Below are 20,315 nucleotides of genomic sequence, written 5' to 3' on the forward strand. Positions count from 1 at the left end.
GGAGGGAGAGGGGAGGGGAGGGGGGGAGGAGAGCTTCTCTACGTCTACACCGTAACGAAACGAGATTTCGTAACGAAATACATAGTTTATTAGAAATGGCTCGGTCGATGGAAGAGTATTTTACGTTACGGTAGTTTTGTTGGGCCGGCAGGCTGTCAGGATTTTTCGAATTGGAGCGTAAGAGTGTTTAGAATTTTATGAAGCGTTGAGGTTACATCGTCAAGTTGCGTACTATTCGTAGTAAATAGGTAGGTTATCAATTTCTTTTCTTTTTCTTTGCATTGTACGCAATTATCGCCAATCAATACGGCAAAATTTGGATTGTTCCTCGTCCGGTTACACCGACGATACCAAATTGATGTAAATTGTAATTAAGGATTGTACTCTTCGAATTCGATAATCATCGAACATAACCTATACGTCTGTATGTTGGAATTTTTCACGCGCCATTCTATTCACGTGCTATTCTAAACAATTAAATGATTATTGGCTTAACCTTAGGGCACTACGCAGCCTGCCTACGCGAAGCTGGTAAAATAAAAAAGAATATAACGAGTTAACCTTACATGCATATTCATGCAACGTCGAAACAGCGCGAACAGCGTAAACCAGATCGCTACACAACGGGAAAGGTATTTTGTTCGCATTTTTTTCATCTTTTTTTTTTTTATTTTTTTCCCTTGTTTTCAAATAAAGAAAGCCCCGAATATTCCAGCTATCAATTCAGTCTGGGATCAATTTACAGAGTGTACGCGGGTGTTTCGGTCAGCGAAACGCCGGTCCCAATTCGCGCGAGCTATTTTTGCACGCTGCGGTCTGCGCAGTCTACCTGCCCGCGTAAATATACAAGCAGCGGCCGTGCTGCAATTTTGAAGCCTGTCGCGCATAAATAAAGTGAACTCGAGCGTGGAAATTAATTAGCGTGCCGACCAAGGGGCAAAGTATAGGGAAAATTCACCGGCATCGCCATTTAATTGACAAACAAATTTCATTAGCGCGTGCAAGCTACGCGTGTAAGCCCTTTCCGTCTAATTAGTACTAGTTTATTGAACGTTGACCATGCTGTTACAATTTTCCGTGCTTTAATCTTGCGAATGTAATAACAACTTCTCAATCTCTTTTTCTTACTTTACTCTTCCTTTCGACTTTTAGCCTTACGTATGTAAAATTACAAAAAAAGAACGATGATTTCGATATCGAGGGATCTGATCGCAGGCTGGAATCTTATCGCAAACGAAATTTACGTAAATTCCTAATTTTTCGCAAAATAAAAATAAACAAAAAATATACGTATATACATATATATTTATATATGTCCATATCTTTAAAATCTTGTGCAAATCAAAGTACGAAATTACGTTTAATTCTTGTATTTCTAGAGAATTTAGGATCCGACGATATTTTTCACTGATCGAATTAAGAGAAATTCCGTCGGAGCTCGTTCGCGTCGACGAATGACGAGCAGTGATCGATTGTGAAACCACGGACCAGTTAAAGGGGACAGTCGGGGACATATGGAAGATTGTTGCAAAAGTATACGGCGTCAGGGTGCACATATAACGCCTTCAAATTACAGACTGGCCAAGGACCATCCATCACAACTGGGCCCATGGGACTTACGGTCTTTGCGCACCGCCCCAACGTTTAAGTCGTTAGCAATTTCCTGCACGGGACTATTTTCGGCCCCAAATTCCATATGGCCCGATAATATCCGATAATACGGTCCGACCAGGCAGATTGGAATGGAGGGGATGTTCGTTTTGTCTCGCCGATAGTCGTGTCCGGTCGTATTACCCATACGAAACCCCCACTTTTGTAGAAATTTCACGTCCGTTCGAACTGTATCTTTATACATTGTCGACTGGCGGTTTCGCTACGATCGAGAATGGCGAGTCGCCTCCAATAACAGTAATCTCGACTGGAAACGCCTTTGTTTAAGTAATTCGACTCTAAAGATTGTAAGTTATCTCGTAAGCTTCCCTTTGCCGACACGCTTCGGTTCTAATTTCCTATTACCTTCGACGAATGGAGAAATGGAATTTTCGTTGGCCGAATACGAACGAGTTCTCGATGAGGTGTTTGTATAGTTATGAGATTACATTCGGTAATTTAATTTTATCGGTGAAAGTATTCTTTTAATAAGAAATCTGTATAATCGGAATTATTTGTTACCATACTCTGATATTTTAAATACAAACGATAATGCTTTAATATCGTAGAATTCCAATAGTAAGATATCTTTGATATCGCTTTTTACGGCAATATTTTTATGAATACTTTGTCCCGTTTTTTCCGATTTGAATATCGTATGTGAAAATGCAATAACATTTTCGAACAATATGCTTGTTTTTCGAGTTGCGCGAATTTATCGATATAGCAGATTTCATTGCTGTAGATGATATCGGGAAACATCACCAGGTGGCAGTAGCGCACAGAACCCGAACGCTCCTCCGATAATATCTTACAAATACTATTTGTACATTGTGTATTACCTTTTATACGTCTTCTAGATAAAAGATTCGACACAGAAACAAAAACAATTTGTACACAAACTCCCATCGAAGCTATCCAGTTGGACGAGAAAAATCTCTATGATAATAAACTATCGACTGAGGCGAATCATTTCGCCCCGTCGTGCGTTCATTTCAAAGAAAAAAAACTGTCGGCATTTCGGTGTATCGACGAGGATCCTGCTCCCCAATGCCTGATCCAGGAAGCCCTCGCCAGAGGGACTGAGGTATGCAAAGAGTATGTATATTAAAATATTGCAAAATTCTCAAACAAAAATTCGAACGATCCGTCGGAACTTCCAATCGTGTGTTATTGAATTTGAAGAATTTAAACATTCAAAATTTATATCAGTTTTTGTTATATAAATCGCTTCTCGGAGACTCTTCGTTTATACATCCAGTCAAATAAGATTCCTGTTTTCAATTTATACTCGTTTGTCAAGTATGTGAAAGGCTGGGCATTTTTAAATACACACACGTAGTACGGTGTTCGTCTTGCACGGCTAGCAAGTTGAACAAAAAAGAAAAAGAAAAAAGAAAAAATACATCTGCAATGTATAAGAGTTTTCATAAAATCCACTCGACTATTCAATTCGAATTTCGACGGAAAACAAACAACGGCTTTTCCACAATATCAGCCGGCGTACCTAATGCAAATTTTCCTTTTTTGTCGGAACGAAATATCCACGTCGAATCGAATTGCGCATCGAGCAGCGGACAAAGGGGAAAATATCGCCGAACAAGGAGGCCGAGTGAGTTTATAGAGAATATATAAAAGCCGTCTGTTTCCTTCATTCTTTCTCTTTTTTTTTTAATTTTTTGTCGAAAAAATCCGGCCAGCCGGCCAGAAATTCAAAGGAAATTCGATCGCGCGAAAATATGCCAAAATTAATCGTAGCCGTGGATTAATGAAATTTTTCTCCAAACTCGTATCTACCCATGCAGGGCGTAACAAAGGTATTTGCACGACAAAAGTGAATTTCTGGGAGCTAGAATCAAAGAGCGGTAGATCTCTAATATTTAAATATTCAGCCTCTTAATCTTCGAGTATCTTCTCGTTAAATTTGATTAATCTCAAATTTGTCCATTAGATACGAGACGATCATATCGCAGCTGGAAGCGAAGCTCACTCGAACGAAAGAAGATCTGGAAGTGGCTTTGAAGGCGAAACCAATCGCGAAAGAAAAGTACAAAAAGTAAAGTTACATACGGAACGTTCTGCTTGTACAAACGATAACGTAATTAAAAAGCGTGTTGCTTACATCGAGCTCTTGTTCAACACAGATTGTTAGAAAACGCGAAAGCAGAAGCACGTAAGGAAAACGAGATGTTGCAAGAAAACATCGTGCGTATTTGTACCTCTGTTTTGGAAAATTTTGGTCCTCGTACAGTAGATCAGAGAAGGAATAGTAATTACCAAATTAAATCTCGTGGAAAGTTAAAGTGTCACGAGAGGATTGCGAGTAGATTACGTAAGAAGGTATATCGATTTACAAGTAACAGAGTATTTTAGAAACGAAGACAGCGATATCGAATTGGAATTCGTGTCACGCGCTTCGCTTTTATCAGCTGCACACGACAGTGGCAAAAATGAACAAATTGAAACGAGAATTAGCCGTGACTCGGAGGAAGCTAAAAAGTAAATGCGAGGAGCACGAGTCGATCAGCGAATGCTTCGACCAGCTGAAGCAAGAAATGGAGGCAACCGAAACGAATTTGAACAATCTAATAAGCGAAAATCTTTCCTTAAAGAGGAAGATAGATGACACGCGGGACTGGTTGCAGCACACCACGGGGAAGGAACACCATAGGGGGAATTCTCGAGACGCGTGTAAGAACAGAGAGCTGGCAAATCTGAAGAAAAAAGTGGAAGAGGATTCGGCGACCATTGCTCATCTTAAAAACAAGTATTTGAAATTTGCTTAATGAAAAAGAAGTTGTTGGTATTCCGAATTGGCTACAAATTTGATTAGTAATCGCGTTATCTTCGTTTTTAATAAACTAATAAAATAATTTAGATTAGTACGATTGGAGTCGGCGAACGCCAACAAGGGATTTTTACTGAACAGTTACAAGGGTCAGCTGACAGAGTTGACTAAAGAGAAAAATCAATTAGTATCTAAAATGAGCAGCTTGGAGAACGAAGTGAGCAATGTTCGAAACAGTAACTCACAATTAAAAGCAAAGGTAGGCTGAAAGAAATGCTGAAGAAAATACTTTGATAAGCTTGTGCATATGTGTAATATAGCTTAGAATACTTTAATAAGGCTAATTAATTTATCCTATTAGATTTCCGTTTTAAATGATAAAAAGGATAAATTACTGTCAGACAATGAAAAATCGAAGGCGGACATAAAGGGAAAGGTGAAAAGATTCGTACTACGTAGTTTGGTAATTTTTACGTAAATAAAAATTGTATCTGATTGGTCAGATGGAAACGCAATGTGCTAGAAAATGTGGCGAGACAGTGCAACAGGAGATTGAAGTTGTGAAAGCTAAATACGAGGAGACTATTAAGTCCACGAAAATGAAGTTGCTGGTTACTAAAACTCAGAATATCGAATACTTAAACGCCATCAAGGTACATATAATGCAGTTACACATAATTTCGATATTAATTTTTTAATTTCCGAAATTTCGTACGTTGCAAACAGGTTTTCCCATAAATTAGTTATATCAATAATATAATTGATTAATCATAAAATGAAATATTATTGTTTTTTAAATTATAAAACTCTTGATAAGATGTTGCTTGAAATTAGGAATTTTTGAGAAAACTCTACGAACTCCAAGGAGATCGTGAAACGCAAAAGTTTTCGAACGAAAATGAGGCAAGCGAAAGAGAAACTCAAGAAACTATCTGTAATATTTTGAATATGACACCGGATGAATTGTCTGGCTTTATTAACGGAAAGACTAAAAATTCGGTAATCTATTGCTAAAAATTAATAGTTCAAACCGTTAAATGACGTTAAACAAAGATGAATCGTTACAGATTAATCTGTGGATGGTCGAATTAAATCGAATAATTGCGACAAATCAATTCTCCAAAGATCTATCGAAGTTTCTATTGAATAAGGTAACGAAGAAAACAAAGACGTAACAAAGGATCAGAGAAATTTGGGATTCCACGTGTTCTTTTCAAAATCCTTTCGCTGTATATTGATAAACAGAATGTACAATGCAATATTACTTTCGATATAATTTTCAAATAAATACAGTTCGCCCTTTCTAAAAATTTCGTCTATATCGTAGTATAAAAATCGACTGGAAACCACCACCAACCCTCGTGTTACCTACTTTGGCCTTTTAGATCTAGGTCATCATGAAATTAATCTTTTAAAACTTACACGCGACAATGAATCAATACATAAATCTTCCTAAAAGAATTCTGTATTGAAAATGCTAATTGTACGTACTAAAGCAAACACCACGAACGATGATCGTATGAATAACGATAAATAAGTATGAAAAGTAACGGAGAATCCGTAAATCACAATACGCATGATCATACAATTACTTTGAAAGATCTATCCCATGTCTAACTTCGACTAAAACAGCATCCAGTATCGATGCTTGCTTAGAATATTCAGACCTATTTAATTGCTTATCAAGATTCAGTAGAGAAAGACAGTGATGCATCAAAGCGAACGGTGTCCAAAATCCTTTCCAAAAATCCGCTACTAAACTGTGAAAAAGAGAATTCATTCGGCGATCAATTGTCGCTCTGTAGCTCGCTCGATCCGGTCGCGTCCGGTGCCTTCTGCAACTGTGCGCTCTGGAATCTCTCGTATCCGTTAGTATCCCCAAAGATCTTCCTTCCAGGGATTCTCTCGTCGTCCTTCACGCTCACTTCTGTCGCGATCTGCACTGGCCAAGGCAATTTGCCCTCGTTTCTCATCGAAATCTGATTAGCTAATTTCCTCTCGTTATTCTGATCATACGGATCGTTGTTTCGAAAAGTTTCCAGCGTCGCTTTACGACGACCCTCGTCTTCGGGATAAGGATAAGGCCTCTCCACGAAGCTCGACCTCTTCGAGTAGTTGTCATAACCATCGTAAAGGTTTCTATACCGATATCTACTAGGGTCAACGTTTCCTGGAATACGTTTGTAGCTTCCATCCCTAGAAACTGGCGTTCTAGTTCCGTCATAGGGTCTAGGATAATTTCTCAGATCCACAGGTTTTCTCACTATTTCCGGCAATGTGGCATAATAGATGATCCTTTTGGGTTTGGGCGTGGGTCTGCTACGGCCATATAGATCCAAGTCCTCGTCCCTGTACCGATCATAATAATAAGAATAATCGTTAGGAACACGCATGTAGTAGTCTCTTTCCATCCTGTAACGGTCCGGGTAATAGTAACTGTACCCACGGCGGTAGGATAAAGGATCGTAGTCTCGATCCCTGATAGCGCTTCTGTACCACGGGACGTCGTAGTCGTCGTATCCTCTCGTAACTGGCATATCTCGTGCTTCTCGTTGTTCGTAACTCCTTCTGTGCTGGCTGGTCACGAAATCGGCTCTTGGAGCATGGTAACCTCTTGCGTTTGCTAATTCTTCGCCGTCTGCCGTTTGGTGCATCGTCTGGTCCAGGCTACTTCTATGAGGAAACTCTATAGACAATGGTTGAGTGGACCAATTTTCTGCGGAGCTAAGACGTACTTCTCGGACATTCTTAGTGCTCGATATTTGTTCCAGCTTCGTCTCGTTCTCTGTATCGCGACGAACCCTCGATACGGTCCCCGTTGCTTCATCCGCAGTAGCCTTTGTCGAATTTTCGTCTTCTTCTGGACGAAGGACAGTCATCGCTAGGCCCGTTTTAAATATATTGTCCCGGTGCTCTGCGTTATTCGTTTCGCCACGATTTTCATATCGGTCGTGGGGCTCTTCGAACGTGGGTTCGAATCGATCGAGGTATTTGTGGTTGAACACAGAGTGCGGTTTGGATATTGCAACAGTATTGGATTCGATGAATTTCGATTGGTCGGTTTTTAGATTGCTTTGAGCGGTTTCGAAAGGATTGAGATGACCGACTCCGCTCACGCTGCGAATTTCAAACGCGGAAGAGTCGAGCCGCGGCCACGATGGGTGATTCCAGGAATCGGTCGCGTATGGCAGGACCTGCCATGCTTTGCCGATCCCCGCCGCGCCGATTTCCGTCAACAGGCACAGTAGCGGAGATATTTGGAACAGAAGCAGCCGCATATTCGTCTATCTGAAATTAAAGAGATGATTTCATGTAGAAGATACAAATTCGTTTCCTGATATCGAAATGCCGAACAAGAGGAAAATGAGACATACAAGTGACAAAGTCAATGATCAATAGGAAGATAAGATAAATAATTGTAGATCGCAGGGAAAATTTTGAAAAATAATATGTGTTCTAATAATAGAAGATAAATGATAAAAAAGAGAATGTAATCCCCATTCTTCTATGTATTTTAATTTATGAAACGTAACTTCTGAATGACTTGTAATAGCTTTAAATACATTCGCTGGAACTAGCCAAGCATAGAAAAAGGAGGCTTAAAAGAGAATAAAAGGGAGTAGATGAAATCGCGAATTATCAGTCTAAATGAACCGTGAATGTCAACCTAAGCTTTCACCAAAACCCTAGTGAAACCATGAAGGCACCATGACAGACGTTTAATGACCGTTCCGTCCGGTAAATCTGCGCGTTCAGATGAAATCGTGTCCCCGACCGCGTCGTCGATTCCCCATAACAAATATAATTTCCCAGCCGTTTCCGCGGCATTATGCGCCGAGTTCCGGACTACGCGTAGATCCGGTAGCGCGATTGTTCACTCGACTACATTTACCATAGCATCCTCCCGCGAAATCGAACTAGAATTCGACTCGACACACGTACGCGCGCAACCACAGAGTTCAACGTACCAGTGCCGTCAGACGATTCGTATCTACCGTCAAAATTTTTCATTGCGATAATGTTTAATAACGTTGCAACGATCGCTAATTTTCAATATACATATATGATCGTAATAAAAAAATCTCTACTCTTCTTAGGCTGTTATTTGTATAACATTATACGGAAATGTATGTTTTACGTGATTCAGCTTCTCTCGACGCGTGGATCCATTGGGAAAACTGCTATATTTATGGTAACTTAATCGTTACAATAACATGAGAACACGTAAAACCGACTCAAAGTCGAAAAAACATGCTGATGTATATGCTTGATACAACTCCAGTGTATTATATACGTTTCAGGCATCACCGCCCATTACTGCACCATCAACATCAATCATGTTCTACACCACGATCATTCATCTGCAAAAAACGATAATTAAAAGAGAAAGAGAAAGAAGAATTGCTGCACAAACTTCGACAACCATGAGACTTCCGTATACAGATACAACAATGAGATCACCGTGAAATTGTCTTATCTTGTTCTTTTAATCGCGAAAAATCTGTCCGTAAGTTCGTGGACCGTGTCGAACAGAACGCTATATACGAGGCAGGACGGGTTTTTGTCCGACTGTTGCACGGTTAAGAGCACGACGAGCAACACTGTTCGTGGCGATAAAACGAAGGTAAAAAAATGCAACGAGGAAACAAAGGATAGAACGTCTAGACATAGCGGAACAAATCTTCGGCAGGAAGATCTTCTCCGTTAACATCTACTCCGCACAGTTACGCTCGCTCTTTTACAGTTAGCCTCGCGGACCTGTCTTAATTTGTAACTACGTTTCGGGACATCCTCGACACGTTCTCCAACGCGTAGGTTTCATACGACAAATTCAATGTCATAGTGGTTTAAGTCGTAATTCCATATGTTTGAATTCATTTTTACTCTCAAACATATCGTCCCTTTGGTTTCAGAACTGATTAGGTCGTAACTTTATTCTCTGCCATTTCTGTTTTCACGGTTTGAACAGATGTAATCTATTTTTTACGGTAATAAACGCAGAGAATTATTTTATGAAAACTGGCAATGGCCTAACTTACACCACTATGATTCTCAACCCTGTTTTCCAAATTACGTTATATAATATTTTATGAAATGTTGGTGCCGTACAGGATGAAACGATCTCGGGCGAATCAAACGTCTTATTTTCCCTTACGCCATTCAAATTACAAAAATATGCAAACTTTTTAACATTCAACTCCGCTGTCTCATTAACTCGATTCCGTCAACTGTACGCATACCGGTGAACAGTAGATAATTGTCGGTTTCACGATGGGATTCCGAAGAGGAAATTGGATAACGGATAGGTGAGGAGCTCTGAAGTAGGATAAGAACGTAATTGTAACTCGACTTTTGATGATTTATTGCTTAGCTAGCGGGATCGAGAGCGTGACTGGTGATGTAGGATACTGAGGAAAGTTAATTAAACTTAGCTTCGTTACGTAGGGTAAATAAGACGTTTGATTGCGGTAGAAATTGTCACATATTTGATAAATGTTAGATTTATATATATAAGAAAAATTTATAAAAGATATGTAAGAGTATAAGACTATTTCTAAGAAAGATAAATTATGGATTTTTGATCAAATGTTTGAATTAATTTTGTTATAGCATTCCCTATTTTAACCATTTAGACGTTAACTATCGAGAAACCAGTCCAGTGTATCGTATATCTCATCATTTGCATAAAAACAAAATCTGCACGTTAAGGCTGTACAATTAATTGAAATTAAAAGGACACACTGTAACTCTGGCACAACTGTCCTTGTTTCCGCAACTAATTACCATTTGTCCCATTTCATTAAAAGTTTTTAATAGCCGGTAAGTAAATTGATGAAATTTCCTCGGTTCAATTTATGAACGATGAAAATCAAAATTGCTTAAAAGTACCAGTCCCCGATATCTCCAAAAATATGCAATTTCTAACCGTATAATAATCTATAAGCAGAGAAATTTCAATGAAAATTTAAGACAAAAAACAAGTAAATTTACCTGGATTCCAGAGCGTGGCGAGCTTTCGAATGTCGTTGACTGTTCAGAGTTACCACGCTTACTACGGTCCGTGAACTACGGCTTCCCGGTTTACCCCGGCTTCGTATCTGCATACCGTGTGCTGTTGTCGCCGCTAAAACACGCTCACCCCTCTACTCGCAGACTTAACTACCGTTCTCAATTGGTCGCTGTTTTTAACTGTAGTTCTTGTTCCGAAAGATAGGTAAATGACTTCCTCTACAATCTACGAGCCAACACAATCGAAGATGATCGTTTAACGTAGCTTATAGGAACAGGCAGGCTACGTGCACATTCACGCTCCTATCGTCTGTAGAACGCTAAAAGGTAGAATTCTGAAAACTGTAGAACAAACGAGCGATAGTATTGCTAAAAAGACAAGTTAAGAGTACATAAATATGTAGTAAGAGGAAAGAAAAGATCTTCAACTGACAAACAAGTGATTATGTCTATCATCATTTCGTCAATGCGGTTAAGGATAGTTATATACATTTATACATTACATTCTATGAGTTACAGTTGCATGAAACAAAGGAGAAAGTGATGGGAGCAACTTATCTGCTCATTTATCCTCTGCATGTTCGGAGATACGCATTAACATTATCATAATCGCTCAGTTGAACTATACTCGTATTAGTATGTTTTATCTTCTTCGTTAGTACATAAGAAGTACTTCAATATCGAAATAACCTGTGAAATCTAAGCGATATATATATACTTTCAATGTGATTATCAATAGTTTAGTTTATTTAATTCAACATATGTATATTTTCATGAAAACAAAAGTACGCCAAATTTTAACGAGCAATAGCCTTCGTTTTACATCTCTATACGATAATTTGCAGGATGCAAAAAAAAGCGGAATAGAGAGTCTGATCTGAAAATAGAATGATCTTGAATAAATTGTAAAGGACATAATAGCGCTGTCATGCGCTATGGTGCATAAACTAGGGTAGAATTAAAAGCGTAGTAGAATGTAAATTGTTAACAAATAAAAATTAATCTAGGTATTATTAAAGAAATTTGTTTCACCTTCTAAACTTTTTGATGATTGGTTTACTTTGAGTATTTTGTATATTTTTGCATATCATGAGCATTCTGTACATTTCTATACATTTAAATTCTCTATGAATACAAAATGATCCGCACTCTACTTCATAGTATACTCTATACGTTTAAAATGCTCTATTAGAAGCTTAAACCTATCAAAATACAGCTCCTGGGGAAATATGAACTTTCACACATGAACACATAATATCGATTTTCCGATTCAAACGTATAGGCAGGTATATACTAGCATGTGTCACCTTCGGCATTTGGATGCATGGTGCAGCGCTACTCCGATAACAAAGAGAACCATAAGAGGTAATACTCTCAGTTTCTCTCTAAGATATCCTAGCCGCTGTCGGCACTTGGCCGCATGGTGCAGCACTATCTCGATAACATAGAGAACCATAGGCGTCAGTTCTTGTTATTTCCTCTCTGATATATGTTTACTTTAATATCGCTTATTCAGTCGCTTGATATATCGTCGGAATAAAATTTTAGTAATGTGAAAGTAATTGTGAGTAGATTAATAAAGTATAGTAGGATATTAGATTCATGTACATAGTTTCAAGTGATATCAATCTTTATGTCTAATATATACATGTGTATTGATCTATAAGTCAGTGTTAAAATAACAAACAAATGGCAGAAGAGGGAAAGAAGATTTCTTTCGGTTTTGCGAAATCTATTAGGAAACCTGTGTTAAAAAATGTTATTCCACAAAAAGAAAAGAAAGTTGATTACATTGAATGTCTTGATGAAAAAGGTATTAAAGTAATAGGGTGAGTTCGAAAAGTAAAATTTATAATCGAGAAACATATAACCTCAACCTAACCTATAAAAATCACCAATAACGGAATACATATATTTGAAAACAATCTTTTATTTCAGTGAGGAAGAAAAAAAAGATGAACCTCTAATTATTCCATTGCTAGGTTCAAAAACCTGGCACGATAGAATTGTTAATAAAATAGATGCAGATATTTTCCTTCCAAAGGCAGATAAGGAAAAGGTAGAAGACACTAGTGTTAACGAGTCAAAGCTATCTAATGGAAAAACATCGCCAATAATATCAATAAAGAAAGAGCCAGTTGAAGATAGTGAAAATAAAGTTGTTACTTTAGAAGAGCAAGCGGCTAAAGAAATCATTGAGGAACTTAAGTCAAAGAATGAACATGAAACTAAAACAAATGATTTAACTTTACCTTTAGTAGAAGATGAATCATTAAGAGGCAAAGAACAGGTACGTTATCAACATATAGATCTGCAAAGCACAGATGTATTACATTTGCATATTATAAATATTGTTTTGTATTTTTCAGTCTACGTTAGAAGATTATGAAAAGATTCCTATTGATGCTTTTGGTGTAGCAATGTTACGGGGAATGGGATGGCAACCAGGAAAGGGAATTGGTAGAAATGAAAAGTATGAATTTTACTCTAGATTAAATTAATTATATGTGTTTAATACATCACTTATTGGAAAGTAAACAGAGAACATCATTTTTTATTTCACAATTTTTTATACTAACTATTACAGATTAGTAGCAGCTGTCATACCAGAATTACGACCAAAAGGTATGGGTCTTGGCGCAGACAAAGTAGCATTGCAGAAGAAAAATACAGATTCCAAAAAAGAAGAGGAAGAACTTAAAATCGAGAAAGGAACATTTGTGAAAATTATAGCTGGAAAACAAAGTAATAATTATGGTCAAATAGAAGGATTCGATGATGATGCAGGAAGGCTCATAATAAAACTAGCTCTTGGTGGAAATATAATATCTGTAAATGAATTTATGGTACAGCCAGTGACTAAATCAGAATATTCAAAGAACTCAAAAGTTCTAAGTTAGTATGAAGAGTTAGTTTTTCATTAAGGGACTTTTAAGAAAATAAATTTGAATTGACATAGACATATAAAGACATAATCAGACACGTAGAAAAACTAATTTAAGAGTACCTGTAAGTGTGTTGTTGTAAGCAATTTTTTAAAGGTCCCTTATATTTTTATATGAAATATGATAAATGTAGAGGTTTTAGCTTTTAGTATTTTATGGGGTTAATTTCAGATACAAAAAAGTATGAGGAATATAAGGACAAGGAATCCAAGGGACTCAAGCAAAAGACGGATAGAAAAAGATCAATGTCCCCTAAACCCGAAGACAGTGAAGATGGTGACAAGAGTAGTAATAAACGAAAGAAAATCAGAAGTACGATGCATAATAAGGACAAGTATGATAAAATGGGGGATAAAAAATCAGAAAAACGAAAAAGGCGCTCCGAATCTAATGACGACAGCGATAGTGATTCTGAAAAGAAGAGACGGAGAGAAAGAAGTAATTCTAATAGTAATGATTCTTATAAATCAAAAAGATTGAAGAAGTCAAAGAAACATAAAAAACACGATTGCTCATCTGAAAGATCAAGTAAAAAACATAAAAAGAAAGACAAAGAAAGAGAAAAAGTTAGAGATAAGAAATCTAGAGATTATGCAGACAGAAAGAAACACAAAAGACGAGAAAGATCAAGATCTCGATCATTTAGTAGGCAGTAATATTTTCCAGGAACGTATTCGGTCATTTTACTTTCAAGATAAATTGTACAATTTTATTTATACACATTTTATAATAAAATGTATTTTTACAAAAGTATATTTCTTTTCTTACCCTTAACTGGAAATTACATTTGATTATAATATGTAATAATGTTTACAATTACATCAAAATTAATGTCCTAAACTTTACCAAGAATTATTAAAAATCCCTGCGTATTGCTTACGTAATGTTGATATTGAGTAGTACCATACATAACCTCAACATTATGATACTTGCAAACATCGCTAAACAAGTAGTGCGAACGATGTCGAGTAAGTATTCATTATGTAAAAAGTATTTATAGATAAAAAGTATGGGAAATATATAATGTATTTAACTTTTCCAACATTTTAGCACTTCGCTTGGCGTTGGTACAACTTGAAGTAAATGAAGTAAAACGCAAAAATATAGAGCGGGCAGTTTCGTACATTTCTAGCGCGAAAGAGCAGAATGCTGATATTATAGCTCTTCCTGAATGCTTTAATTCACCATATGGAATACGTAATAATTTGTTTTTTTTTCAATAATTTGCTATGTGTGTAACAACTATATAGAAAAAAGTAAAAGTAGACAAATTATCTTACCGTTTATACTTCCATAAGGATTGTGAATTGAGTCGAGAATATAGGATTTCCCCATTTTCATGATTATCGTGATTTTTGTATAAATATATTTTTTAAGATACTAATAATTAGGTACTTATAAATTAGTATTATCAATTATTTTGCATTTATAATTCCGCCTCTAGTATAACTGTTAATTGAAAACTAACTTTATGTTTCAAAAAGTACTAGCAAAGTCGTTGAGTAACAAGCCATTGATGCTAAAACAAATAACATTGTCGTAATTAAATATTTCTAAATATTCATTTTTCATTTTGAACCTGTAGAAACAATTTATTATATATACTATTAACTAAGTAATTGCATATTTATGTAAGTCGAAATATAAAACTTAGTTATTTTAATAATTTAAAAAATAAAAAACTGACAAAAATTTCAATTTAATTTATGGTTGGAACAAAAGACAGTTATTTTTCATTAATTGAAATATTGCAATGCAGAATACTTTCCAAAATACGCCGAAAGTATTCCTGGTGGTGAAACGAGCGTCGCTTTATCGAACGCAGCTAAAGAAAATAACATTTATGTAGTTGGTGGTACGATTCCTGAAATAGAGGGCGATAAATTGTACAATACTTGTACTATTTGGGACCCCGATGGAACTCTGATAGCGAAGCACCAGAAGGTAAGTAATATATTGCTTTATGGCTTTGAATTTGAAAATATTGGAGTGAAGAAAGTGATCTATCTAGGAATAATTTAGGAATATACATATGTACATACGTATACTATAACCAATCCTATAATTTACGGTTTATAAAGTACGTTATGATACGGGTGACATACTTTTGCTGTAATGTGTAATATAAATTTTTCACATACGAAAATACTTATTTTTTCTCCTTTTTAAACATTATTAAACGATAAGATTTTTTAATAAAAGAAAGTGATAAAAAACGCTGTCAGTTATTAAATAAAAAATAATTAAAGTTTAGGAGTTCGTAACTTTGATATTAAATTGCAAAAGTTGCAGCAATAAAATTAGCGACTACATTTTTATGTTATTAGGTACATCTATTCGACATCGACATTCCTAATAAGATTACTTTTCGAGAGAGTGATTCGCTCAGTCCTGGTAACTCCCTAACGACGTTCGATGTGAAGGGCTGCAAAATAGGTATTGGCATTTGCTATGATATTAGATTCGAGGAAATGGCACGCATTTATCGGAACAAAGGTACAGTAACTTAATCGATCAATACTTAACTAGCAAAAAATTAAATATCTTTCTTAAATATATTCTATATAAAATTAATATAATCTGTAACTCTGTATAAAAAGAAGCTTAATTTAAAAAACCAGTATATTTGCTGAAAATGAAACAAATAAAAGAATTAAAAGCACGATAATAGTCCTCGCATGCACTGTCCTCGCATGCACTGTCCTCGCATGCACTGTCCTCTCATATTCAGAAATGATGGAACGTGAACTGTGCAAATACGAAGTTAATTGGTATTCGGTGGCTTCATATTTCCTGCTTCTCTGGGTTAGGTTGCCAAATGCTGATATATCCAGCGGCATTCAATATGACCACTGGACCACTGCACTGGTCATTACTCCAGCGTTCCAGAGCGAATGATAATCAATTGTACGTTGCCTGCATATCTCCGGCTCGTGTTCCTTCGGCAAGTTACGTCACATGGGGACATACACAGTTGACCAATCCCTGGGGCAAGATTCTTTACGATTTGGAAACTCAAGAGAATATGGTAGTCGCCGATATCGGTAATTTACAGCTTAAAATTAAAAGCGAGAGATCCATCATGTAATTAATTTTTAGTCTCGTTAATTTATCGATTTAGCCATCTTCCTCTGTATTTGTTGAATTTATTAGTAAGCATTACTTATTACTTCGTATGTTTCTTTTTTTATTTAGATCTAAAAGTTGTCGAGGAAGTAAGGGCTCAGATACCTACATTTTCTCAGAGACGTACAGATTTGTACGACACTGTTTGTAAAAAGGAGTAACTCTACACTAAAACAGAAAATGTTTTTTTATATTATTTCTATTACAATATCCTTTTTTTGTGGATTATTACTAATTTCTTATCATTTGTACTAAATGAATCACTCAATTAAGAAAACCAAAACGTTATAAATAATAATCTGTATATCTTATGTATCAACATGTAATTGGATATTATAATAATATAGGAATGCTATAATAATATAGGATAATAATATAGGAGAATAATAATATAGACAAAAAATACACACACATTTGGACATATTTAATATCGATCACATAAATTGTTATAATCCACAATGATTACACATACATAAAAGACCCCTTGATAGTAAAATTTACGATCAAAAGGCAATTACGTATCGTTTAACAACATTTAATTTATAACACGTTTTAAACATTTAGACAGATAACACATAACACTTCTTATATATAAACATCAATTCGAAGTTGTCAGTTAGTGAAATTGGTCGATTAATACCCGTAGATTACCTATCTCGATGAAAGACTTAAAGAGAGCAAGAACATGATAATGTCGCTAATATAATATTCCTTCTTTCTTGTATCTGTCTGCCTCTTAGGTCGTTTTACTAATTACAATAAGTAATTTCGACTTCTTTGCATTCTTTTTAACGCATTCGAGACCGAAAGAAATTCATATTAGTCAGTAGGCAAGGGTATAATATACATATTTTATATATAACTTATGTAGTAATGTATATATCATGTTACTTGCATATCTTTTTCAATATAGAATTATTATATATATATAACTAACATGTACGTAATACATTATAGTATAACATAGTATATAATTATATATTTAAAAAATATGAGGCATACTATTTAAGATTGTATCGATTTAAAATCAAAGTATGAAAAGGAAGGAGCACGAGTAGAGTAAAATACAGAATCATTCTAACTAAACATTCAGATCGTACCGACACCTAGGTATCGTCTTACAATTAAATCTCGGTCTCGAATGGATTAAAATGAAATACATACTTGCAGCTTTAACATCTTCAATATCGAGGAGATTCAAACTTTACAAATAAAAGCGGGCTGCTCCCCTTTCCACGATAGACTCTCATACCATTTCCGCTCTTATCCAGGCTTTTACTTGAAACCACTAATGCGTTCATTTACAATTTAAATTTACCCGGATCATCCACTGAATCGTCAGCCCTTTATAAATATATAATGAACCCAGAACATGTGCCTGAGCCCCTGGTATCGACGCTTGTAATGTTCGTACCGGGACTTCCGCACAATTTCAATTTGTCACGCGTGAACATAGATTCTTCCAAGGGTCACAGCTTTATGGTCACATGCGACTAAATCCTTTAAAACGATTAAAATGATACTAATGATATGGTATTTTTTACAAAGATTTAATATATCTATAAAATAGAAAGTTTCGTGCTCTCCTATTTTATATTAATTATAAATTATAAATAAGTTTTATATGTGCTATTTATAGATCTAATAATTTGTTAAAATTCCATGCAGACATATTCTAGAACATATTAGAACATTTTGTATTGGTTTATAACAGGTGCTCCGGATATAAACAGACGACAAACGAACAAATAGAAATTCAAACTATTGTCGTTGTTTAACTCGCATGGGACTATAAGCTCGAATTAGACTTAAACGTTACGATCGTCGAGATTAATTACTATATGTACCCTGCACGACAGGCAGGGAATCTTAAATTACTAATATCAATTCCTTTGGCATTGTTCTGTTTTGTTAATAACCTCTAATAGATAATCATCTACTAATGGATAATCAAATCTTTTTAAATAAAATTCACATTTATAAAGCAAACAAAAAAATACCACAGGACAATTCTAATCGATAAATAATATTCTATTAGGATATTATAAGAAGCTAAGATATAGAGTTCTAATTGTGAATATCAAGTCGTTCGGGGAGATTACCAATATTTTCTTCCTTAACGGTATTAATTACGAAGTTTCGATACCGTTTATGACATTAAGATCTCTTAGTAAAGTTGTATCATTAAAATTTTACTGTTCCTAGGGAAATATATAGTTAATATATATAGTTAAATGTATATAGTTAAAACCGGAATATATATAGTTGAAACTTCCAGAGGAGCATCTCGTAGACAAATTGTTGAATATATATGACAAATATATAGTTAATATATATAGTTAAATATATATAGTTAAAACCGGAATATATATAGTTAAAATTTCTAGAAGAGCATCTCGCAGACAAATTGTTGATTATTAGTGTCGATTGAATGTAATCAATATTTGGTGCTTGAAGTTATATGTTTCGCGAACCTGCAATGATGCAGGGATTCTGTTGCAAATCATCAACTAAAGAGCCACAGGTAATGCGATGCTCAAAGTGAGAGGTTCAATAAATCCAGTGTTAGTGTAATTTGACACTTTATGTGCACCGGGTGTATGCAAACAGAGTTTGATGTTCTGAACACCACGGTTGTAAAATTTTATTGAGAGCCCAGTATTGCATCCGCACGGTGTGACCCTCTGTTGATGATTGCCCTCTCCACTAGCCGTTAAGTCTCATCTGTCTATCGCACCTTATCGGCTAGGGGGTTTCCGTAACATCTGAGATATCAGATTTACAGCTCGGAGAGGACAGATAATTCGGAATATCCCAAAAAAGGGCAAGATACTGGCCGAGTCCCAAAGGAACAATCACTTACATAGAATTTTTTTTTTTTTTCTTTTCTTTTCTTTTCTTTTCTTTTTTATTTTCTTGTTGAAATTATAATTAATTCTCACGTCGAGAATTTTCAGTTACTTTCCTTAGCATTACGCAGTGTTAGCTGATTATTAATAAGTTAAGACTTATTATAGATAAATATAATTTACTCAGATAGAATAAATTCATTTAATTAATTATGAGATTAATTCACTCACATAATTATGACATACAAGTAAATTTTATAACCACAAATTTTTAAATGTTATAGTTTGTTAACTATATATATAGTTAAAACATCCAGAGGACGAACTTGCAAAGAAATTGGTGATTGTTAGTGTCGACTGACTGTAACCGATATTTGGTGCGTGAAGTTGTATGTTTTGCGAACCTATATTGATGCAGGTCAACTTGTGTGACGCTCTGTTGATGACTGCCCTTACGAAACGAGAGCATTTTCAAATTTCTATTAACCAACAGTATTATCAATCAATTTTAACAATGATTGAAGGTTGCAAAATTAAATATAAAATGATTTATTAATAGCATACGTAGTGTTAAATTCGTAAACAAGCAGTTTATCTTTTAAGAATAATAAGTAATAAGTAAAATAAAGATAATAAATCTAATTACATTGCAAATTAATGAATAATTTAAGAAATGTATTTTTGTTATATTAATGTATCATAGACTCTGTAAAGTAATAATTTAATTTACTTATTACTTAGGAGATTGTATTTGAAATATAATTACAATTTGGAAGGTATAATCAACACAACTTTAAGCTAGTAGATATTTGGTAGCAGTTCTCAAGTCTTTGTGCAATATAGCACAATTGAGTTTAACCGAGTTTAATCTCTTTGACCAGACAGCTTCCAATTTCATTTATGGTATAATCTCCTGACAATTTCATGCCCTTCGGAAGAAACACAATT

The 20,315-nt window shown here is 35.4% G+C and overlaps 4 protein-coding genes across 13 annotated transcripts in view; 3 read left to right on the forward strand and 1 right to left on the reverse strand.

The window, feature by feature from the left end:
- LOC100750181 overlaps positions 1–5,639 on the forward strand; it is a 187,313-nt gene extending 181,674 nt beyond the window's left edge. Inside the window, exons 6-15 of the mRNA XM_033322988.1 lie at positions 2,511–2,736; positions 3,212–3,262; positions 3,602–3,706; positions 3,795–3,990; positions 4,080–4,417; positions 4,529–4,697; positions 4,800–4,874; positions 4,942–5,091; positions 5,273–5,437; positions 5,506–5,639. Coding sequence (XP_033178879.1) covers positions 2,511–2,736; positions 3,212–3,262; positions 3,602–3,706; positions 3,795–3,990; positions 4,080–4,417; positions 4,529–4,697; positions 4,800–4,874; positions 4,942–5,091; positions 5,273–5,437; positions 5,506–5,613 — 1,583 coding nt within the window. The 3' untranslated portion in view covers positions 5,614–5,639. The remainder of the gene's footprint in view (positions 1–2,510; positions 2,737–3,211; positions 3,263–3,601; positions 3,707–3,794; positions 3,991–4,079; positions 4,418–4,528; positions 4,698–4,799; positions 4,875–4,941; positions 5,092–5,272; positions 5,438–5,505) is intronic.
- Positions 5,640–5,645: 6 nt separating this feature from the next.
- On the reverse strand, positions 5,646–11,766 carry LOC100740081. 5 transcript variants are annotated; one of them, XM_012390009.2, is made up of 3 exons: positions 11,573–11,735; positions 8,106–8,147; positions 5,646–7,726 (listed from the first exon to the last, which is right to left on the reverse strand). In XM_012390009.2, the coding sequence occupies exon 3, from the start codon at positions 7,714–7,716 to the stop codon at positions 6,226–6,228; it is 1,491 nt and encodes a 496-aa protein (XP_012245432.1). In that variant the 5' UTR covers positions 7,717–7,726; positions 8,106–8,147; positions 11,573–11,735; the 3' UTR covers positions 5,646–6,225. The 5 variants fall into 5 exon arrangements, with proteins under 5 accessions (XP_012245432.1, XP_024226087.1, XP_033178835.1 ...); XM_024370319.1 differs by lacking the exons at positions 8,106–8,147; positions 11,573–11,735 and adding exons at positions 10,328–10,375; positions 10,430–10,789; XM_033322944.1 differs by lacking the exons at positions 8,106–8,147; positions 11,573–11,735 and adding exons at positions 10,223–10,375; positions 10,430–10,789.
- A 144-nt stretch (positions 11,767–11,910) lies between these two features.
- Positions 11,911–14,254, forward strand: LOC105681252 (G-patch domain and KOW motifs-containing protein). Of its 4 annotated transcripts, XM_012390017.3 has the most exons (6): positions 11,911–12,276; positions 12,386–12,737; positions 12,817–12,920; positions 13,035–13,342; positions 13,564–13,929; positions 14,003–14,254. In XM_012390017.3, the coding sequence occupies exons 1-6, from the start codon at positions 12,137–12,139 to the stop codon at positions 14,164–14,166; spliced, it is 1,434 nt and encodes a 477-aa protein (XP_012245440.1). In that variant the 5' UTR covers positions 11,911–12,136; the 3' UTR covers positions 14,167–14,254. The 4 variants fall into 4 exon arrangements, with proteins under 4 accessions (XP_012245440.1, XP_033178850.1, XP_033178852.1 ...); XM_033322959.1 differs by having other exon boundaries at positions 11,913–12,276; positions 13,564–14,086; XM_033322961.1 differs by lacking the exon at positions 14,003–14,254 and having other exon boundaries at positions 11,914–12,276; positions 13,035–13,293; positions 13,564–13,914.
- Positions 14,249–18,417, forward strand: LOC100740204 (omega-amidase NIT2). Of its 3 annotated transcripts, none has more exons than XM_033322979.1 (6): positions 14,249–14,360; positions 14,443–14,589; positions 15,152–15,336; positions 15,720–15,888; positions 16,203–16,436; positions 18,230–18,417. In XM_033322979.1, the coding sequence occupies exons 1-6, from the start codon at positions 14,276–14,278 to the stop codon at positions 18,268–18,270; spliced, it is 861 nt and encodes a 286-aa protein (XP_033178870.1). In that variant the 5' UTR covers positions 14,249–14,275; the 3' UTR covers positions 18,271–18,417. The 3 variants fall into 3 exon arrangements, with proteins under 3 accessions (XP_033178870.1, XP_012245471.1, XP_033178871.1); XM_012390048.3 differs by lacking the exon at positions 18,230–18,417 and adding an exon at positions 16,588–16,862; XM_033322980.1 differs by lacking the exon at positions 18,230–18,417 and having other exon boundaries at positions 16,203–16,282; positions 16,322–16,837.
- Positions 18,418–20,315: the final 1,898 nt, after the last annotated feature.

This window comes from Bombus impatiens, unplaced genomic scaffold (genome assembly GCF_000188095.3).
Source record: "Bombus impatiens unplaced genomic scaffold, BIMP_2.2 scf_0037, whole genome shotgun sequence".
Classification (NCBI taxonomy): domain Eukaryota; kingdom Metazoa; phylum Arthropoda; class Insecta; order Hymenoptera; family Apidae; genus Bombus; species Bombus impatiens.